We start from the raw sequence: 21,379 nt of genomic DNA, 5'->3' as shown, positions 1-21,379 counted from the left end.
GAATATGGGATGGTTTTGGATACATTTAATATATCTGCGGGTTAAAATGACACTATTCGCAAATACCCACATTTCTGATAAAAAAACACATTTATTATTTTTCAGAGATTTTATGCTAGAAAGGGATTATATTAAATAAATATTTTTAAAGCATTATCTAAATATAATATATACCTATCTATCTTGTTTAAAATCGGAACGATTAAAACCTAACCGAGTGTACCGAAAATAGCTTAAAAAGGGGTAAAAACTTAAGGGTTAAATTATTGAACAAAAACGACTTCAACAAAATCGAAATAATATATTTTAAAACGAGGTAGTATCACAATTCAGAATTAAAATAAAATATCTAACTGTACAAAATGTAACCGAGGCTATTTCAAAAATCATACACGCCTAAAGTAGATGTATACAAATTAATACTTCATAACATTTCCGTTATATAAAATTGCATTTTGTTTAAAGTGGATGTTATTAATTACATAAAAATTTATTAAGTACACCATCCTATACCCGAACATCGGGTTTTTACATGTATAACAATAAATAATGAGAGGTCAGCTTGAAAAATAGTCTAAAAAATCGCCTACATGTATGTTCACGTTTTGATATTTTCTAAATCAATTGTGGCTAAATGCTAATTAAACGAAATGCGAAGTTTTACATTGTTAATTGTGTTAGTTCAAGATCCTGTAAACGTTAGATTTACAAGTTAATTTATAAAAGCTAATTTTTTCAGCTGATGTACATTATTATAGTTAAGATTAATAGTATAGTATTAAAAACCAAAAATAGATCGCAACGGCTGTGATTGACAAAAGGTAGCAAACGTTCACAAAACACTGAGAATAATTATCTATATTTTGTGCAAACGTCAAACCAAAATTTGCCATTCTATAAAGCATGTGATAAAGTGAGTTTCTTCTGACGAAATTCAAATCGAGTGGGTCCTTCAAAAACGCCTGACTGCTTGGAAAACTAGTTCAAGTAATATACATAACTTAGGTACTATAAAATGACAGTTATAATTTAAGACATTTTAAAACGGTGTGACGGGGGGTTGCCATTATATAACGTCTGACAGTTGAGAACGTAAAATGTCAAAATATTTCGTAAACTGCATCAAAAATTCAGGTTATAGCCTGATGGTTCTTTCATTACTGCAATTAATAGCCAATTGCTCTTACCTATTATAGTGTATTACCAAAGAAAATTCAGCTTCTATAAAATGACGTAATCCTGACGTTCCCGTGATCTTTCGTCCATATTGACGCAGAGAAGAATCAACCTAAAACCGGACCTGTCCGTCCGTTTTCATAACGGATAATTTTTCAAACTGCCTCAGATCAAAGAGTCCAATTGTATAATTTACTAAAACCATTTTGCCTAGCTAATAGTTTTAAATAGAGATTCTTGACGAACAGTGTCCCCGTCCCCTTCGATAACTGAGCCGCCTATTTCCTACCGTTGTCCGAGTCCTCGAATTCTTCGGTCCACCTCAGCTCGGAATCGCGCTGGGTCTCTTCGAGCTCCGCGTTTCCGCTGAAGAACTCGTCGTCGAACGGGTCGTTCTCCCTCGAGAATATATTTACAGATCCAGACTTTTTCAAATTGACATCGGTCCGGCCCGACAGGCGGTTCTTGTAGAGGATCTTCCTGCGACCGTTCGACGCCGGGTTGACGCGGGCCTTGCCGAACGAGTCGTCCTCCTCCTCCTCCTCCTCAGGCAGGTCGGGCTCCTCCTTTATGCTCGATATGCCGTTGCCCTCGGGAGCGCCGTGATCCGGCTTCTCGCTGGGCGAGAAATCGTCCTCGAACGGGCTGCTGGGTTTCGTCTGGTATCGGGGCGATACCTTTGATTCCTGGAAGGATTCGCTGCGGCGGTCCTTCAGGCTCTTGTCCAAGCGCAACTGGCTTTTTTCGAACAGACTCTGTTGTCTCAAACCTAAAAAAAGCGCGTTAATACTTTCTGTAATTTTTTTTATCTAGAAATAGTAGGCTGGACAATTTTTAATCAGAATAGCAGAATATTTCAAATTCAATATTTTAACGTAATTTTAATTAACTGAAGTAAATGTCTATCACCGCTTCGGTTTCTTTATTTGAGCTTAAATATTTCATTATCGTCATTTAATCAATGTATTAATTTTTAAAATTGACATAATAATTTGTCATAATTATCATCACCTATAAAAGCTTCATTATTAAAGTTTTTTTACGTGAAGGATCTGAAATATTCAAAATAATTAAAGGAATTAAAAAACAAGTTATTCATATATTAATAAGCTTAGTGAAAATTTTCTTTCCCTTTTTGAGGAAAAAGCAGAAAATTGCAGGTTATAAACACAATAATTTGTGCATGAAGAGATAAAATTAATTTTTTAATTTTTCATTTGTGTTTTTAGTCCTCATGTGGGATACCTGGCAAAATAGAAAGCAGTAGATTAACGAAAGCCATAGAAGACGAATTAAAGTTGAGCTATCTGTATCGGTGAGATTTCAGAATATTACATAAAATGATTATATCATAAAATGATAAAGTTACATGTTACTTACTTTATACACCAACATTTTTAGAAGTAATAGTTCATTTAATGATTGTAAATGACTTACATTAATATAACTTATATATTGTAAAAAATAATTGTGTTTGTTATTGCTTTAATAATAAATTCATGTATACTTATACCTGATGCACTGAAGTTGTTACAGTTCTGAAAATAATGTTACTCATGATGCTTTTGTTATAATGTTCAGTGATGTAGTAATTTAAACTTATTAAACACTTTGTTGGCTATTAAAACTTATGGAAATTAGATTTAATTAAATGGCGTTTAAAAAAATTAGTGGGTGTTAGTTCTTAAGATAGTTTTCATGTATTTTAATATACAGACATTTGTTACTGTAATTAATGTTATTGTATCAAATATATTTCTGGTCTTATATTGAAAATATTGCCAAAACATTGATAAAACAAAAGTTTTATCAATATTAACACATCATTTTGAAGTTATTATCTTTAGTCTATAAGAGAAACATGAGTAATTTTATAAATTGTGGTCGGATTTCGAACACAGGGCGCGCTCGCTAGTACCTAAATTATAACTGTGAAACAAATGAAAGGATTATATTGAAAATTGTTCTTGTTTCGATCTCTACATTTCTCAATGTTCTTGAAGTAAATTTTTCTCTCACATACACAAAACTGAATGCGATATAAATACTAATCAAAGTTTAAATTTAAGTTATATAGAAAATTGCTTCCAAAGGACGGACATCATTATTAGAACGAATTTTGCCTGATGTTAACTTGTAATAATATTAATATAAAGGACAGCAGGACAAGAACTGTATTATTATCTAGTATATTGTTTCGGTCTCTTATACGCATTATAAGTTGCCTAATCATTTTGTAGGAAAGCATCCTCTCACACATCATCAAATACTACCATTCGCGACATCTACCCGTGTCGGCGCTAGTTCTTGTGATGCCACCTTTATCAGGAAAATACCTTTAATGGACCTGTTGAGCACGGGCAGATCGCTCTCGGCATTTTCATAGTCATTGTCGAACTTGAACTTGCCGTCCTTGTCCTTGATGATGGGGCTCTCGTCCGAAGGCAAGAAATCGTTGTCGAACAGAGACTTCGCCCTCGCCGTAGCCTTCCTGGGGAAGGTGCTGACGATGGGCTCGCCGACGCTATTGCTCTCCTTCGCTTTCCTGCGCAGAGACGACATCTTCTTGTCGCCCATGTCTAACTCTTTCTTGGAGGGCGGCATCTCCAGGTAGTCGGTGTCGAGCGGTTTGTGCGGTTTCAGGCGATGAGACGGACGACCTACCGCGTCCGACTTGTGTCGATGCTCGTTAAATTGGGAATCGCGGCTTCTGGACCGCCGAGCGCCCTTGTAACGTCGGTCTCTTTCGCCATCGCTCCCCCCTGCGAACAAAACCATCCGTTCTAATTAACAGATCCAGGAATTTATTCTTATCATCCTTGTTTAAGCATTTACTGATGCTCTATGACTTCTTTACACCATGCCCAACTACCTTGTATGACAATTTCTTCATACATAATTCATACATTAGCAATTTTTCTAACATAAATATGATTACGTATTTTGAATTCCCTATTCCATTGTTAAAAACATTGTCTAGTGATATGGGTGTCTAACACGTCACGTTTCTTAGTAATAGTGTGAATACCAGGTATGCTTAAAAGCTGTATTACTCCACAACGGCAGCCAATGTCCTTCCATACCTATAGCATACTCAGTAATTTTAAAAGAAACGTATGAAAACATGAAACTAATATTAGACTTAATCAAATACAAAGAATACAACTGAAAAGTTTCTGCTGATTTAAAAGTTGTTGCAATATTGCTTGGACTACAGGGATTTTTTACGAAATATTGTAGTTTTCTCTGTTTGTGGGACAGTAGAGACACCAAAAACCACTATGAAGTTAAAGTTTGGACAATAATTGACTGTAAATCAAACGTTAAATATGAACCTCTTATCCTACAAAAAAATAGATTGATTGATTGATTCCTCCTCCCTTACATATAAAACTGTGTTTGATGACAAATAAGAAAACTTAATAAATAACATTGACAAATAAGAAACATTGAATTCGATGGAAATCTTACCGCAAAAGAGTTAGCGGCTTGGCTTTTTAAGAAATCTTAAAGCTGAAAATATTTTTAGAAAATGATTTGTTACAAAAATTTTAAACAATGGGGTGCAGAATGTCTTTAAAAATACATTTCTTGCATTCCCATTTCGATTTTTCTACGCCACTTAACGCCACCAGTTACAGTATATCTCAAAATGTCAAAAACAAAATGGAGGTGATTCATCGATACATTGCCAGGTGCCAGAAAACCAGAAACAAAACAAAATTTAAAGAGCGTCAAATCACCTGTTCCTAGATAATGTCGAGATTTGATCTCTCCAGTCTTCCTGTCCATCTCCGACGCACTACTAGGCCTCTGTTTCCAGGTCTTCTTGGTGACGTAGTGAGGAGAATGGGAGTCTTCTATGTCGTTTGAGTACTCATCTTCCCAGGGCGAGTCTTGAGATTCGCGGCTGCTCCTGTATTTCTCGTCGTACCTCTCACGGCGATCTGGCATGTTACCTCTTCTGGCAGGGTATCGTCCAGATTTTTCTGTATATAAAAAATATTTTGTACTAAACGATGAATAAATTATCCCGTGGAGTCGTACCTTGCTCCCAATCCGGACAACACCAACGGTCCTTGCTTTCTTTTGGTTCTCTACTGCTCTCTCGTCTACGCCTGTACCTCCGGTCTCCATAATCATCCCACCTATCAGTCTCCATATCTCTGCCTCCGCCACCGCCATGTCGATCGATATCTTTGGACGCGTGCCTTGGGAAATAGTGACCTCGGGATCTATGTTCCTCGTCGTATCTACACCGAGCAAATTTATTTCAATTATAATTTAAACACGAGTTAGACTCAATTCTTTACTCGTAATCATCGTCATCATCCCAACTGTCTACGTGCTTCATGTCTCTGTGCCGCTCGAACGAATGTCCTCTCGGATGCTTGCCCCAGCCAGGCCTGCCCTCCCGCCTCCTGGGTTCCTCCTCCCACGGACTGACGTCCCTGGAACTGGAGGAATGACCGCCGGTTTGCTGGTTGCCGTGTTGCCAACCGCCTCCTCCTCCTCCTCCTCCACCACCCTGTCTTCGCCTGCGGGGCCTGTCGTAGCACTCGTAGTACTCATCCTCGTAGGAATCGGTAGACCGCCGATTAGCTGGGTAGTACGGACCTATGAACATCGCTGCGTCACGTGACCTCGTACCCTAAACGCTTACCTTCCGGATCCACCGACGTATCCCACCAGTCTTCCATTTCTCGGTTCTTTTTCCACCTCTTGCCGCCCTTGGGCTCCTTCTTCCAGTCGGTCGGCGACTTGTTTCCGAATTCCTTCGAGTCACTGGACCACGGGGAAATGCCCTCCTCGCTCTGGATAGCCCCTAGGTTTTCTTTGCTTTCGATGTTGGCACTGCTTTGATCAAAAATAGCCCAGGATTCACCTAAAAAAACCGCGTACTAAAGATTGCTCTAAAAACGGAAAGGAAAAATAATCCACGTTTTTTAAATTTCAATTATTATTAGCATTTCAAATTAAAACATTTTTTTAAGAACAATTTTGACAATTCATTTGTATATTAACATTTTTGATAACATCTATATACACAAAACTAATTGTGACGATTAAGAAAGAAATAACCTTAAATTATTTTGTTATTATTCCGTGCCTGTGCAGCTTTCATATGAAGTAGTTGCGTTTCACATTGTAGAGCGTGGAAAAATTACCTTTTGATAGTGTATGTTTTGAATATTTTGGTTAATAAAAGTTATAATTAAAAAAAAAACATGAAATAAAAATCTGAAACATTAATTTTACAATAAATATTGTTTAGTAAGTTTTAACTACCGAAATATATATACGAATATATATAACAGATCAATTGAAAAGTCGCTGGCCTGACGCATAGATGACGCTACTAGAATTAAATCCATATGTTTTTAAGTTAGCCCTAACCCTCAAAAGATGCCTGTATAAATTTGACAGCTGTCGGGTCATTAGTTTGTGAATTAGAGCATTTTTAATGAAGCAACTTTTCTTATTGTGAAAAAAAAGTAATATCGCATGTTGATGAAATATTGTTTTTTGAAGGGAAAAAATACAGTTGAAGCAAAAACTTGGCTTGATGCCGAGTTTCCGGACACTGCCCTGGAAAAACAACCATCAAAGATTGGCATGCTTCAAAGTTTAGACGTGGTGAAATGAATACGTAAGACGGTGAACGCACTGGATGCCCAAAAGAGGTTGTTACCGACGAAAACGTTTAAAAAATCCACAAAATGAACTAAATAGCAGAACTCTAAAGATATCAACTGAACATATACATCACATCATTCACCAGTATATTGGGTTTGAGAAAGCTCTGTGCAAAGTGGGTACCGCGTGAGTTCACTTTTGATCAAAAACAACGGCGATTTGATGAGATGATTCGGACCAGGGTTTGACGAGTTTTTGTGTCGATATGTGACAATGGATGATATGACAACATGGCTCCATCATTTCACTCCGAAGTCCAATCGACAGTCATCCCAGTGGACTGCACACGATGAACCCGCTCCAAAGCGTGGGAAAACGCAACAGTCGGCTGGCAAGGTTATGGCGTCTGTATTTTGGGATGCGCATGGAATAATTCTCATTGACAATCTTGAAAATGGAAGGACCATCAACAGCGACTATTACATAGCGTTATTAGTCCGTTTGAACGACGAAATCGCCTAAAAACGGCCACATTTGAAGAAAAAGAAAGTGCTGCTTCACAAAGACAATGCATCGTGTCAAAAATCCATGAACTGGGCTTCGAATTGCTTTCTCATACACCGTATTCTCCAGATCTCGTTCCCAGTGACTATTTCCTGTTCTCAGATCTCAAAAGAATGCTCGCTGGGAAGAAATTTTCGTCGAATGAAGAGGTGATCGCCGAAACTGAGGCCTATTTTGAAGCAAAGGACAAATCGTACTACAAAAATGGTATGGAAAAATTGGAGGGTCGCTATAATCAGTGTATCACCCTTGAAGGGAATTATGTTGAATAAAAAACTAAGTTTGCCAAAAGAATGTGATTTACTATGGTCGGCCGGGAACTTTTCAAATGGCCTGTTACTAAAATCGTAATATTATTATTTTTCTCCGTGGACGACATCCCTAGCACATAGATCGAAGCAATTATATCCGTCTTTTCCTCTATCAAAATTAAAACCGGAAGGAACTCGCACATCTCCGTCTGCTATATCTATTCGTCTGTAATTACTATTTCAGTCGAGTACTTTTTTGACTATCGACTAGTTTGATTGTTTCCAATGTTTCTCAGTCGATAGTTCAAACTTTTTAAAAATATGGATTACTTTTTCATGAACCTGATAATTCTTACCTGTCGGATCCAAATTCTTCTTAGGTACGTCTGAGTTGCTGCCAGTGTTGTCCACCTCCGGGGAGCTGCCACTTAAAATGTCCGACAAAGATCCGGACGTCAGCCTAGCGTTCGACTGTATGACGTCGGTCACCGCAATCGGCACCGGGCTCTTCATCACCGGCGACCTCGACGGCGACTTCTCCGGCGTCGCCGACTTGGTCTCCTTGCTCTCCATCATGTACTCGATGATGCAGTCTTTCGAGATAATATCTTTCTCAGGAACTTCGTTCATACTGTGCTCTTTGTTGGCCAGGTTGATGTCCTCCACCCGCTTGTCCTGGTCCTCGTTCAGCGTGTCCTCCTTGGTCAGCGTCTCGTCGCGGGGTATGATGTTCCGGTTCACCTCGTCCTTCTTCATCTCCGCCTGCTTGATCTCGATCTCGACGATCTCCCTCAGAGCCGCGTACTTATCCTCGCCGGACGTTTTGTTGTCGCCCGTGTGCTGCGACTCGATCGACGCCGTCCTCTCCAGACGCTCCTTCTCCTCCTGGATCTGCTCCGGCTCCGTGTCGATCTTGGTCTGCTTGATCTCCTCCTGGAGCTCGCGGAAGACGGCGTAGCGGTCGTAAGTCGCGTCCGCGTTGTTGGTCGTCGCGTTATCGAAGTTGGCAGAGAAATCTGCCTGAAAGGCGGGGAAGACGTTATCCGCGGTCAGGGTATCTTTCGTCTTCGACTGGGCCTTGATGAATGTCGATAGATAATTCGTTAATTGAACTAGTGTCATATTGCTTAGTTTATGCGGGGGTATCTTCAGCTTGCTGGCTAGGTCGTTGAGCCCGCTCAGTGTCAGCTGGCTCAGAGTGATGTCCAAACCCTCCAGGGAGTTGTTCAGATCGTCTTTGACGACAGCTGGAGCTTCCACCGTCGCCGCCGCCGGTTGAGCCTGTTGCTGTTCTTTCTTGGCGTGCCTCTGCGGAGGCGGCAGTAGTACGCCGGGACTCTCCGAACTGTCCGGGAATGATATGGGCGTGAGGTAATCCTCATCGCTGGAGTGCTGATTCTGTTTCCTCGGCCTTTCCGGGGGCGTCGTGAAGTCCGACTCGAACTTGGACTTTCGCTGAGGCACGGGCAACGGGGGAGTGTTGTCCAGGATACTCTTGATGTCGAGCACCTTTTGTTCCCGCTCGAACTTCTCAATGTAATCGTAACGGTTATCCTCGGTGTGCGGAGGCCTCGGCGGCGGCTTCAGCACGATATCGCCCTGTTTCTTCGGGGGCAACGGCGGCGGCTGTATTTCCCCGAGGGTGAGGGTGGCCGCGGGTCTAGGCGGGGGCTCGGGCGCGTTCTCCGTCTCGGACAGCATCTCCGAGCTCGACTTCCTGTCGTCGAACGTGCCGCTCTTCGTGAACTGGACCGTCCTGGGACTGCTACTCGGCCCGCCCGCGCCCTCCGTCGCCCCCGTCTTCGGCGACCGCGATAGGTTGTTCTGGAAGATCGCGTGCAGGTCCCTGCCGACCTGCTGCGTCGCGAACTCCGTCTCGAATGGGTCCTGCCCCGAGAAGTCCGTCTCGGCAAACGGGTCTTCCTTCACGAACGGGTCCTCGCCGAAGGGATCGGCCGTGAAGATGTTCGTTGTGTTCGTGTAGATGGTGGTGGAGGACGCGGTCGTGGTCGTGGTGGCGGACGTCGTCTTAGTCGCCGCCGTCTGGCTAAAGTTAATATTAAACAGGTCCTGAGCGGCCGAACTGTTCGACGTCGACGCCAGTTCGTTAAGGGCCTTTTTCGGGGGATTTTTCAGCTCTTGAAAGAAATGTTTCTTATCAATATATGGCTTACTTCTACCGGTACCTAGGGTAAAATAAAATAGTTTTTCTTTCGGGCGTCGACTTCGGTTCGATTTTGCGTCTATCTACTCACAGAACGAAAACGAAAAAAACGTGTAGAACGAATAAACGAATAAAACAAAACGTCTTGTATTTTATTTTACCACAGATATGTAGATTTTCATAGTTAGTAAGGTTGAAATGTGTTAGTGCAGGATGATGGATGGAGAGATGCCGTTTTCTTTACTGTATGAAGATCATAAAAACTTATATCCAATCTTATTTCAGTATTTATTGTTAAATTGTCGTTATTTAAAGGAGATATCTATAGGTAATATCAACTTTTTTTAGAAAGAAGCTGTTAATGAAGTATTAACGAAATTATCTCGATAGGGCTTCCCCGCCTAAACGCGTCGAAGAAGAAGAACTTAATGCGCCGGTGAGGTGGTCTACACCACTATGACACCAATCACCAACTATCTATACGATTTCTCGGAATTTATATCGAATTCCTGTGATTTCATAGAATACTCCGAGAAAGACCAGCAAGAAAGATTTCCAGGTGCACCGAAAAGTCATTACCAGTTTTTCTAACAGATGTCGCTAGACTTAAATATGCAATGTTAATATTGGACACATATCATTTTATACTACTGACATCAAACTTCCAAGCAATCGAGAATATCCAAAAAATCGGAACCACATCAATTGAATGACATGCAAATGATTGAAAGTCATGCATCGAATAGTGACGGGTGATGGAAAGTGGATTTATTTTGAAAACCCTCAGCGCAAAAGCCATAGTTCACCTGACGAAGCTAGCCGATTGACTCCAAAGCCAAATCGTTTTGGTCGCAAGTCTGATGGAACTAGAGTGGCGTGCTGTATTACGGACTGTTGAAACCTGGTGAAACAGTTAATAGTAATCGCTACCGATAACAAATGATCAATCTGAACCATGTATTCATCGAAAAACGTCCAGAATGGGTCCGAATACACCACATGTTGAAAGAACTTTGATGGGAGATATATCGCACCCACCACACCTTGCCCCGTCCCACTATCAACTTTTCGCATCAATGGAACACGCGCTTACTGAACAGCACTTTGTCAATTTCAAAGAGGTTATAAAATGTCTCAAAAAGTGGTTTTGATCAAAGGACAAACAGTTTTTTGGGGATGACATCAAAAAATTGCCTGAAAGATGGGCAAAATGTACAGAACCAAATGGCCAATACTTTGCATAAATAAATTGTCCCATTTGCTTAAAAATCATGTAGTTTCATCCGAAAAAAAAAACGGTAATGACTTTCCGGTACACCTGGTATGTATCGGCCATTCCAAGAGTCACATCGAACAAGGAACAAGGGTCCCAAGTATATTTATTTGGACATAATACTAAATTTTCTAGAGTTTGACGACAACGTTCGCCCGAGAGTCCAGACTTGAGACTTACTTCCAGAACTCTGACGAACTTCACACTGAACACGTCTTGAATTAGATTTACATCAGGCGACTGTGATAACGAAATTAGTATACCAACGTCATATTCCTGAATCTTGAAATACCAGTAAAATCAACCTTTTCGTTGTCTCCCGCGTAGAACCACATCATCGACTTTGGTTTAATATATTCTGAAACCGTGCCGTAGAACATTTTCGGTTATTTTTTTATCAAAACACAAAACCTCGGTTTTGTCTGAGCATATTACGATAAAATATGTACAAAGTTCGAACCACAACTAACACGGCTCCAAGAAAAAGCTTTTGACGTACTCGTTAAACAGACCCTTTACCACCGAATCTTTATATTCATCAACAATATCGTCACCACCTCCTCGGAATCAAAACAAAAGAAACAACCCAATAATGCACGATGCAATAATCAAAATCAATATACTGAAAATCAACAATGATAAAACGGAACAGAAGGAAACCAAACTAAACTGAGTGTCATTCCGACGTCTACCAAACATACCTAGGGGATCCAGCTCGGTGAAGACATCGAACTGCGACATAATCTCCTGCTTGGCCGCCTCGTGCTTCTCGTCCTTGACGGATTCCGTCGTCACCAGGGGCGCCGGTTCCTCGAAGATTCTGTTGCCGAAGGACGGGGTGAACCAGTCGCCACTGCTCGGCTCCTCGTGCGAACTGTTGAAATCTTGGGAGAACGTGAATTCTTTATTTGTCTTCGAGCTGAACAGCGAGTCGGTGCCGCTGTCTACGCTGGCCGCCGTGTTTGGTGGGGTTTTGGTGCTCAATATGCTGGAATCGGAGGTCCGGCTCGATCTCTCCCTGGTAGATGATGGCGGCGGAGGGAGAATCAGTTTCTAACAATTGGGAAAACAATATGTGACACTGATAAAATATCCACAGTACTTACATTTATGGGGTAACTGATAAAACTATCTCCAAACGGATCATCTTTTGAGCCAAAAGGATCTGATGGTGTTATTCTCTCCATTTGATTTAAGCCCTGCTGCAAACTATTCAACTCTAATTCCAAATCAACCAGGTCAGCCACTGCTGTACCAGAATTTTTACTATCAGCAACACTACTGCTAGCTTTATGCTCACTCTTTAATTTCTCTGAGGGCTAAAAATAATAATGTTATCAGCAAGGTTCTAAAATCCAAATTATGCCTTACCTTAGAGCTAACACTAGAACTATCTGAAAAAAGTGGTGATGTAGGAAGATAGCTCTTTTCCAAATGTTGCTTGGCAAGCTCAATTTCTTTCTTTTTTAAAGCAAAAACTACTTGAAATAGATCCCTCATGGCAATTACAACCTGTGATAAAATAGTGGTACTTATTATGCACCTGTTGTTATATAATCACCATAAACCCTAACCTGACTAGCGGCTTTGTCAGTTTTGATACCAAAGAATCTATGTCCTGTATCAGGAGAACCAAAAATGTAGCCAAATGCTCTTGAATCAGTCATATCCTGAGCAATAAACGATATTTTATGCACTGGATGATGGTAGAGGCAATCCTGAAAAGTGTTACATATTTTAATGATGCATTATTTACATTTATGAAAAACTCACTCCAGTTTTCTCATCTCTTAATCTAAGACCATCTATAGCAATATTCACAGTTATTCTCTGTTTATGCTCCCCTGCCGCTCTTATAGCCATTTTTAAATCACTAAGTGCTTCCTGGCACATTCTGTCACCTCTTGCTTCAGACACCTCCAAAATACCTATTAGTTTAGCTTTAAAACTTACACCATCCCCCAAAAATCTTGTGGTTTCATTCTTATCTGTAATATAAACAAAATCTTACAAGCTTTAATATTTAATACAATTACACCCACTCACATTTCAATGGACTTGTTTTCTTTCTTAAAGTTTGCATCTTGTTAATAGCCTTTTGTCCAAAATATTAAATTATACCTCTTTAAATTAGCCAACAGAGCAACCATTCAATTTTTCACCAATTCAATTGTACTATTACCATAGTATTTTGTATATATTGCTTTTTATATACAAATTTTCTTTATTGATTTCAACTACTCTTGACTGAGAATAAGGGTGGGAAGACAAAACTGAGGGGGTAGATATACTGCACATGCTCAATAATTCTTTAACAAAACTTATTGATTGAATAGTTCATTTTAATTTCATTTGTAAAGCCATTAAACATGATGTAACTATTTTAATTCGTTAGTGGCGGTTGTACAACTACAAATATTATTTAAACAAATAAAAAAATGTTTATTATCTAAATTATCATACCTACATCTTAAACCATATTGCCTTCTACGGTGATTTATCTTTACAACCATTCATGTGCAACTATTTAAAATTACATGTATTTTTAAATATTTTTTGAATATAAAAAATATAAACAAATACCAAAGCTCAAAGTTACCTTATTTGACAATAATATGTCAAATTTATAATCACAAAAAAATTATATAAGTTGCATTGCTTTTATAGCGATGAAGTTAAAAACATTATTATATCGAAACCATAAAGTTATTATAGTAAAGTAACGTAACTGGAATTATTGTTTTATTGCACAAAAAATAGTATTATCTCTTAGCTACAGATTACAATTACGTTTCCTTTTCTTTTAACTTTCAATGGCTAATTCCATAGAGTAATAGAGTTTCTCTTAGCTAATTCTGCACCACACATACGATGCAAAATGGCGCCATAGATTATATAATAACACAAATAAGACAGTTTTATATATTTAAGACATTTTGTTTTATCCTGATTTAAATAAAATCAATCCGTAAATAAAAAAGCTATAATTATATAAAAAGCAAATCTGTAGAGTATTGTCAATTTTTCCAAACAAACATATAAGAAGAAGTCTCTAAGTTAACCTAGGGACGTTGGCCATCGAGAAAATCAAAATATCGATATTTTAGTATAACGTTTTCGGTATTTTAAAAAAATATTGATATATTTTTTGCAAAAAGTATAAAAAAGAGATAGTTTGCAAAACATTTATCGATACTTTTTGGTTTAAAAAAATATTGGTTCAAAAAATATCAATACAACGGAAAAAATATAATTATTTTTTCAGAATATATCGATAGATCGATATTTTTTGTCATCGCTAAGTTAACCTATATTATTAACAAGTGTGATATAAACAAAACGTTTGTTCGTTCCTTTAAAGCTAAATTCGCAAACATGACTAACATGGTACATTGTCAATTATGGATGGGCAGTGTAAAAAAGACAAAACATTTAGAATATTCACATAATTAATTTTGATCTTTTAGTTGGAGCCTTATATGACTGAAACCTTTATATTGAATGCTTTTAGAAAAATGGGTGAGAATCCTTTAAGCGTTAAAGTTATGAGAAATAAATTTACCGGAGAACCAGCTGGATATTGCTTTGTTCACTTTGCTAATGATGATGAAGCAATTGATGCTATGCATAAACTTAATTCTAAGCCAATACCTGGTACCAATCCTATTGTACGATTCAGGCTAAATAATGCTAGTAACAATCCTGGAAGACAGATTGTCGATAGAGAATTCTCGGTATGGGTAGGTGATTTGAGTCCAGATGTAGATGATTATAATTTATACAGAGTGTTTTCTTCAAAGTACAATACAATTAAGACAGCTAAAGGTAAATGTTATCATTGACAATTGCTGATATTTTTTTACTTTAACAGTTTTTTAGTTATTTTGGACAACAGTGGTTTTAGTAGAGGCTATGGATTTGTGAGGTTTGGCAGTGAGGATGAAATGAAAGATAGCTTAGTAACTATGAATGGCTATGTTGGTTTGGGTACTAAAGCATTGAAAATTTGTAATGCTGTGCCTAAGCCCAAAGGTGCTGGAGACACACCAACAACAAATGGAACTTCTACTTCAGTAACCACAACTGATACTACAAGTTACAGTCAGTATTATGATCCATCTTATTGGCAAAATTATGCTGCCAATTGGCAACAAGTAAGAATAAAGTGAACTAAATATGAGTATATATACAAACCATTATTTTATATAGAGCTACTATGACCAAACTGCTACAGCCGCTATGCAACACAGTGCTTACATGACACAGCAAGAAGACATGAAGAAAGAGGATGATTTAGAATTAATTGGTAAGTATTTTCTTTTATATTATATTAACTATTCTATATATAAAACATTCTTACAGAGCACTCATTACCACTTGATGTAGAGAAGCTAAACAGAGAAAAAGTAGAACAAGATTGTAATTTGTGGGACGCCATAGAAAGTTCAAAATGGTTACCTTGTGAAATTGTCGAAGTTTTGTAATTCCCACTGGGATTTAAAATAACAAAAAAAACATTTCATTTCTAATTATTATATTTGTCAAGCAGTAACATTTCTTAATATAAATAAATAAATATATAACAAGAATATCAAAAATGCAAAAATGTTATTTCTTAACATTAACTCTTAAATCCTCCATTTTGGTTTTCTTTTTTTTTTCAATTTTTTTGGTGAAGCAAGCAAAACCTACTTCAATTCAATTTGTTCAACAATTGTTTATTTTGTTTTGTAATTTATTTTTAGAACGCAAAAGATATTTTTTCAGCTTCTAGATTTCTCTTTTTCCTGTTCGGGCTTTGTAAGCTCTTTAATAGGTGTTAGATTCTCTCTGGCCTACACAATAAGTTGTATTTTGTAGGTAGCTCTTTCTCAACGATCTGGTTATATAAAAAGCACTTGAAGCACGATGGATAAAATGTATTCTGTTGTGTCAGAAACAAATTGAAACACTCTTATCCACTTGGCCATTTTTTACATCGATATATCACAATGTGATCGAGTAACGCTTGTCCCCTTCAACAAATTTGGTATTAGTAAAACATAAAAGAAAACTCAAAACAATTCAAAGCATCAGATAGGTTCCCGTTTCGGTAACTGTTTGGTTTTGGATCTGTTGTACATCTGGAGGAGGCGTGGCCGGTATAGTGATGTTGGTTTCCTGGTTTTGATGTATGACGATTTCGTCGTCTATCGCCTCGTTCCCCTTTATGATGTTCGAGACAACGTCTTCGCTCAGATCCAAAGCAGTCAACGTCTTTTCCGGCGTCACCATATAAACCTTGTACTTATCGTTGCTATTGTCCTCGGACATAAGCACGACGGAACCCGGCACCAGCTTGTCGGAGTTCAATTCCGGGTAAGAGCTCAGAGACGCGAGCCTGCCCTTTCTAGCAGCCGACGTTTCGGCCTCCGTCGAGTATCTCTGAATGCTCTTCGGCATTCTACCGGAACGAGTCTGCTGCAGGGCCGGCAAAATAACATCCTGGTCGTCGCATTCGCTTTGCGTCTCCAGATCGGACACGTCGGCGTCGCTGTCGCTCTGTAACACGCTGGTGATGTTTAAAGATTTCAATTTCTTGGGACCGGGAGGTTTCAAGACGATCTCGCGCTCGGTATCTAAAGACAGCGTCCGCGATTGATCTCTTTCGGGCTCGGGTCCGGGCTCCGCGTCTATCAGACTCTTCCGTTTCCGGCCCCGCTTCGACTGTCTGTTTTTCTTGCGCTGCTCGAGCTCCTCCTCCTTCAGTTTCTGAACCGCCGCTTCCTCGGCCTCCTCGATCTCGATCTCCCGCTTCAGCTCGCTGAAGTTGTAGCTACACGGCTGCATGATGGCCTTGTCGATCAGTTGGCGGTTGATGCGCTCCTCCTTGTTGAATTTCAGTTTCAGTTCGCGTCTGGATCGCTTCGGGAACAACTTCGACATGGTCGTGAAGTCGGTTCCTATAAGGTTCAGCGCCTTGTAGAAACGCAACGTCTCCTTGTGGGTCCAGTCTTTCGAGCGGACGGCTCTCGTGTAGATCCCGTAGCCGGAATCGAAATTGCCGTCTACTACCTCCGAGTTTTGAATTTTCTGTTTCTGCTTGGTCACTTCCGCGTTCTCCACCATCAAGCTTTTCTCGTCCAGTATAATCTCTCCGGATGGACCTATTTTTATTTGGGGCACGGGAACGCCGTTGTCCGAGTTATTTTCCTTTGTCGGATCGTCGACAGCCTCCTCTTCCACGACTTCCTCAATATTGCTCTCATTTTGGTTACTATCAGTTACAGGCAGAATTTGACCATTGGCTTGTTGACTAAAAATGAAATTTATTATTTAACAAAAATGCCCAGTAGGTTCTGCCACACAATATACATACCTCATAGGATTTGTAGAGGGATTATAAAATATTAAATCAATCATTTTCAACTTCTGTTTATCTGGATTCGTCGTGCCAAATTTTTTTTGAAATTCCCTGCGAGCCTCCGCCAATTTTCTCGACTGATCGGTTCTGCATATTTTCTTTTGTATAACAGGAGCGCCTTCTCGAGTATTCATACTATCAGACAAGGGAGTCGGTGGATCTGGACCAATTGTGGAAGCCACAGAGCAAACCTAAAAATAATGCACTTAATATACAGAAAAAATATACATTCCACTATTTTACAGAATTATTTCGTATCCGTCCATTCCTTCTGGACTCATCCTCAGATTCGCTAGCGCTAAAACTGGTTTTTCGCTGCTTCAACTTTGGTACCGCCTTAACGCGCCTATTGTATTTGGTTGGACTGGAGGGTGGTACTGAATAATCTGAGTCCAAAGGGCTCTGAACATCTGGCACTATGTGTTTAATATTCGGTGCTGAAATTTCAATTTAATTTATATAATATGATGCAACAGTTCCTACTAATAAGATAATTTAGTTGAGCTAAATCGAGAACTACCTTAATAGCGCTAATACTTAAAAACTATAAGTACATACAAAATGTCACAACTGATGTTCTAGATGCAGGTATATCTGTTGAAAAGAGATTAGTCTCATTTAATACCATATCTGAATGATTCTTCTCAATAACATGACCATTAGTAATGTTTTCTTCCCCATCCTCAACCAAAACTTTTTTTGAAAGCTGATCTGAATCCTCCATTTCCCCATTTTTGTTATCCTGTAATCGTCTTTTAGTAGCAACATTAATATTTATTGCTGGTTTCAAAAACTTCCTTCTAGCATTGTTAGCCTGTGCGCTAGGCAATTCACCTGTGTTAGGAAAATCTGTTGTTTTTTTTAAATCAATCGTATTCTGCTCATTGTTTATATCTTGATTATCACATATATTAGATTTATTAAACTTTTCACCATAGCTTCCGGTGGAATCATCTATTGCGTCTGTCTTAATATCATGCTGGGTGTCATTGCTAGAAGAACTTACAGCTCTATTATCTTGGGTAGTGTCTAATGAGCCCTTCGAATTCGCTTCCTCTTTTCTAGCTTCTCTATCGTCGGTAGGAGTTGCTTTTTTTCGCTGGGGTATATTGGCTATGCCTTTAATTCTCGTCCTTCTTGAAGTCATTTTCAACAACCATTAAATTTTCACTAATTCATAGGCTTAACCCCAACCGTCCATATTTCACAGCCATATGGCAAAACGTCAACAAACTGAATTCTTAGAAATGAACCACATGTCTAGACGTCAAACCGAAAAATTTCTCCTGATATCATATATAAATAAATAAATAAATCAACTTGTAGTTAACTACATACATAGCTTCACCAATGTCAAATCAATATGAGAAAATTATGGAATTACAATTCGATTATCTCCATTATTTTAAAACAGTACAATATAACAACCGAGAAAAGAAAGTGAAGAAGATTTAAAATATATGACACTCTTCTAATAGGTTATCGAGCGGCGAAAAAAAACATTCGATATTATTATATATCGATATTTGAAAAAATATATCGATATGGATGAAAAAATACACAAATGCAATATATTTAATAAACTTTTAAACTTAAATACTACAAATGCACTAAACTTTTAAAATTAAATACCAATTTTGGAATATTTTTTATAATGCTTAAGCAATATCTTTAATTTGTTTTTAATAACAATATTTTTTTTTATTTTTTAATAAAAATATCGATCTAACGGTCAAAAAAATATCGGCAAAAAAAATCGATAGTTAATGAAAAAATATCGTTATAGGAGACCCTGCAATAGGGGTGTCGGTCGTGAAAAGAATATAGATATATCCACGCAGTCTGTTGTGGTATTGGTCAACGAAAAAATATCCTATATATTTCGATATACCGTTAATTTAAAAAATATCGATAACGCTTACGATAATTTTTAAAATATCGATATATTTATTTCAGCTAATATAAAAAATTTCGATATTTTATAAAATATGTATCGATATTTTTAAGAAAATAGAAAACCAGTGAATTATTAGTCTGAAAAAATATATTTTTCTCTAAATATTTCAAAGATTAGTGATATTTTTGGTAAACATTTGAAATTAAGTATCAATTTTAAAAGTTTATTAAAAATTAATTTTAATTAACTTTGAAAAAAAATCGGTTAAAAATTATTATATATCGATATTTCTTCTGCGTCCCTACAATACACCAAATTTTCCAAAAATTTGATAACGGGGGAAAAATTTAAGTTAAAACTTAATGCTCTATTTTAAAACTATTGATTTTTTTTGCATATTTACCTTATAATCGATGTAATGCGATTATGTACTACTTACCAGTACAATAAAAACATTAATAGAAATTAGGAAGTAAGCATAACCTATAAAATTATAAAATAAGTATTATTTATGTTTGTGTTAAATATTTAAAATGGTTGTCTGCAAATATTTTCTTCAAGGCACTTGCAAATTTGGAAATACCTGTTATAATGAGCACCAAACTCCCAGTATGTTTATACAAATAAACATAATGCATAAATAAACGAACTTATTTTAGGTAACAATACAAATTTTTCATCCACTTCGATATTGCGTCAAACTAGTTTTGGAAATCCTGCTCAGCCTGCTAGACCACCTAATTCCGTAGATGTTAATACTCTGATCAAATCTGTCGTTACCGACATGACTCTGGCTGAGAAAGGTGGACAGTGGCTGTTCTCTTCTTATGCACCATTTAAAGAAAAGCCAGCCTTTCCTGGGTTTGACGATACCAGTTCTGAGGAGATACGTCTTAGTTATTATGAAGCTCAAAAAAGTGGAAATCTTGCTCAATATGTAAAGTCTACTTATGTGATATTATAACTGTCTGATGTATGTATTTTTTAATTTTAGACCCAGCAATTGCAAGACCTTCTTCAAGGTGTTATATTAAAAGTTCGAGCTTTGCAAAATCCTAGCCAAGAAGTAATTAATATTTTGCTATCAATTTATAATTCACCTGCATCGAGTACAAGTGGCACATTCGGAACATCTGCTACTAGCAATACTGGTACCTCAAACATATTTGGAAATCAATCTAATGTAGTTCCCACCCAAAATACAGGGAACATCTTCCAGACTCAACAGGCCAGTACAAATATATTTGGAGGTGGTTCCCCACAAAGTCTAACTCAGCCAAATATCTTTTCAAATGTAGCCAACAACACTGTAAACCAAGCCCAGGGTAACATATTTGCTAATCAGGGTAGCCCCAATATTTTTGCAACGAATCAACAGCCAACCAATGTGTTTGGCGGCGGTACTGCTGCTACTCAGAGCAGCCAAAACATTTTTCCTGTAGGGAATACTATGACATCACCCTTCAATACTGTCAAAACAAATCAAAATATATTTGCTTCTCAACCTCAACAAAATATATTCTCAAATCAGAATCAAGTGTCACCAACTCTACCACAAAATATTTTTGCCCAGTCTGCACCAACACCAATAGATTTCGGCAGTAAAAGCAATGTATTTGCGAATTCGCCAAATGCGCAGCCTACCTCGATAGGTGTTCAGAGCAATCCATCATCTATCTTTGGTGGTCAACACAAAGTCAATCAGTCTATAGATGAAAGCATTTACTCCAAAGAAGAGGATTTGTCAGAAGAGGTCAAGAAGTATTACCAGAATGATGTTTTTGACATTATGAATATACCAGATCTACCACCTACCTACAGTATGTGTTTCGGCGTTTAGTTTTAGTCCTTTTAAATTATCTGTGATTAAATTTGATATATATACATATATTTATTTCTTTATGAAGTTATGACAAATACATTTCTGATTTATTTAATGTGGATTTTCAAATAAAATGTGTATACATTATCCTTAATAGATAACGAAATAATCAGGAAATTCGTCTGGAATTTC

The 21,379-nt window shown here is 37.9% G+C and overlaps 4 protein-coding genes across 8 annotated transcripts; 2 read left to right on the top strand and 2 right to left on the bottom strand.

The window, feature by feature from the left end:
- Positions 1–281: 281 nt before the first annotated feature.
- Dab (DAB adaptor protein) lies at positions 282–13,861 on the bottom strand. 4 transcript variants are annotated; one of them, XM_076412195.1, is made up of 14 exons: positions 13,533–13,861; positions 13,112–13,474; positions 12,839–13,053; positions 12,640–12,783; positions 12,437–12,577; positions 12,172–12,384; positions 11,767–12,118; positions 7,985–9,814; positions 5,840–6,061; positions 5,490–5,793; positions 5,224–5,429; positions 4,920–5,165; positions 3,513–3,938; positions 282–1,945 (listed from the first exon to the last, which is right to left on the bottom strand). In XM_076412195.1, exons 2-14 carry the CDS (start codon positions 13,146–13,148, stop codon positions 1,455–1,457), a joined length of 4,827 nt encoding a protein of 1,608 aa, XP_076268310.1. In that variant the 5' UTR covers positions 13,149–13,474; positions 13,533–13,861; the 3' UTR covers positions 282–1,454. The 4 variants fall into 4 exon arrangements, with proteins under 4 accessions (XP_076268310.1, XP_076268311.1, XP_076268312.1 ...); XM_076412196.1 differs by having other exon boundaries at positions 5,490–5,778; XM_076412197.1 differs by having other exon boundaries at positions 7,985–9,766.
- Positions 13,862–14,319: 458 nt separating this feature from the next.
- Positions 14,320–15,671, top strand: Secp43 (tRNA Selenocysteine associated protein). The gene is made up of 5 exons (XM_076412192.1): positions 14,320–14,479; positions 14,533–14,890; positions 14,945–15,219; positions 15,275–15,371; positions 15,428–15,671. The coding sequence occupies exons 1-5, from the start codon at positions 14,441–14,443 to the stop codon at positions 15,547–15,549; spliced, it is 891 nt and encodes a 296-aa protein (XP_076268307.1). The 5' UTR covers positions 14,320–14,440; the 3' UTR covers positions 15,550–15,671.
- Positions 15,583–18,719, bottom strand: Bdp1 (transcription factor TFIIIB component B'' homolog Bdp1). Its single transcript, XM_076412191.1, has 4 exons — positions 18,027–18,719; positions 17,712–17,905; positions 17,424–17,659; positions 15,583–17,360 (listed from the first exon to the last, which is right to left on the bottom strand). Exons 1-4 carry the CDS (start codon positions 18,613–18,615, stop codon positions 16,130–16,132), a joined length of 2,250 nt encoding a protein of 749 aa, XP_076268306.1. The 5' UTR covers positions 18,616–18,719; the 3' UTR covers positions 15,583–16,129.
- Positions 18,720–19,709: 990 nt separating this feature from the next.
- Positions 19,710–21,321, top strand: LOC143201253 (uncharacterized). Of its 2 annotated transcripts, XM_076412190.1 has the most exons (4): positions 19,710–19,837; positions 19,927–19,974; positions 20,025–20,302; positions 20,360–21,321. In XM_076412190.1, the coding sequence occupies exons 3-4, from the start codon at positions 20,150–20,152 to the stop codon at positions 21,203–21,205; spliced, it is 999 nt and encodes a 332-aa protein (XP_076268305.1). In that variant the 5' UTR covers positions 19,710–19,837; positions 19,927–19,974; positions 20,025–20,149; the 3' UTR covers positions 21,206–21,321. The 2 variants fall into 2 exon arrangements, with proteins under 2 accessions (XP_076268305.1, XP_076268304.1); XM_076412189.1 differs by lacking the exon at positions 19,710–19,837 and having other exon boundaries at positions 19,838–19,974.
- The last annotated feature ends 58 nt before the right edge of the window (positions 21,322–21,379 follow it).

This window comes from Rhynchophorus ferrugineus, unplaced genomic scaffold (assembly GCF_030347505.1).
Source record: "Rhynchophorus ferrugineus isolate W39M unplaced genomic scaffold, kcgeb_rfMv2 rfM8, whole genome shotgun sequence".
In the NCBI taxonomy this organism is placed as follows: Eukaryota; Metazoa; Arthropoda; class Insecta; order Coleoptera; family Curculionidae; genus Rhynchophorus; species Rhynchophorus ferrugineus.
Note: the sequence above shows the minus strand (reverse complement) of the source record. Positions and strands in the feature narration are given on the sequence as shown.

What these genes read in the sequence shown, in the direction of transcription:
- Dab (XM_076412195.1), bottom strand. Translation starts at nt 13,148, where the DNA reads ATGCAAACTTTAAGAAAGAAAACAAGTCCATTGAAAT. An exon ending in GAAGAATTTGGATCCGACAG is followed by an intron (nt 6,062 to 7,984) that starts GTAAGAATTATC and finishes CGGTTTTTTTAG; the next exon opens with GTGAATCCTGGGCTATTTTT. An exon ending in TTGTCCGGATTGGGAGCAAG is followed by an intron (nt 5,166 to 5,223) that starts GTACGACTCCAC and finishes TTTTATATACAG; the next exon opens with AAAAATCTGGACGATACCCT.
- Secp43 (XM_076412192.1), top strand. Translation starts at nt 14,441, where the DNA reads ATGACTAACATGGTACATTGTCAATTATGGATGGGCAGT. An exon ending in GTCAATTATGGATGGGCAGT is followed by an intron (nt 14,480 to 14,532) that starts GTAAAAAAGACA and finishes TTGATCTTTTAG; the next exon opens with TTGGAGCCTTATATGACTGA. An exon ending in ATGCTGCCAATTGGCAACAA is followed by an intron (nt 15,220 to 15,274) that starts GTAAGAATAAAG and finishes TATTTTATATAG; the next exon opens with AGCTACTATGACCAAACTGC.
- Bdp1 (XM_076412191.1), bottom strand. Translation starts at nt 18,615, where the DNA reads ATGACTTCAAGAAGGACGAGAATTAAAGGCATAGCCAATATACCCCAG. An exon ending in AACATCAGTTGTGACATTTT is followed by an intron (nt 17,906 to 18,026) that starts GTATGTACTTAT and finishes TTGAAATTTCAG; the next exon opens with CACCGAATATTAAACACATA. An exon ending in GACGGATACGAAATAATTCT is followed by an intron (nt 17,660 to 17,711) that starts GTAAAATAGTGG and finishes CATTATTTTTAG; the next exon opens with GTTTGCTCTGTGGCTTCCAC.
- LOC143201253 (XM_076412189.1), top strand. Translation starts at nt 19,899, where the DNA reads ATGGTTGTCTGCAAATATTTTCTTCAAGGCACTTGCAAATTTGGAAAT. An exon ending in TAATGAGCACCAAACTCCCA is followed by an intron (nt 19,975 to 20,024) that starts GTATGTTTATAC and finishes AACTTATTTTAG; the next exon opens with GTAACAATACAAATTTTTCA. An exon ending in GTGGAAATCTTGCTCAATAT is followed by an intron (nt 20,303 to 20,359) that starts GTAAAGTCTACT and finishes TTTTAATTTTAG; the next exon opens with ACCCAGCAATTGCAAGACCT.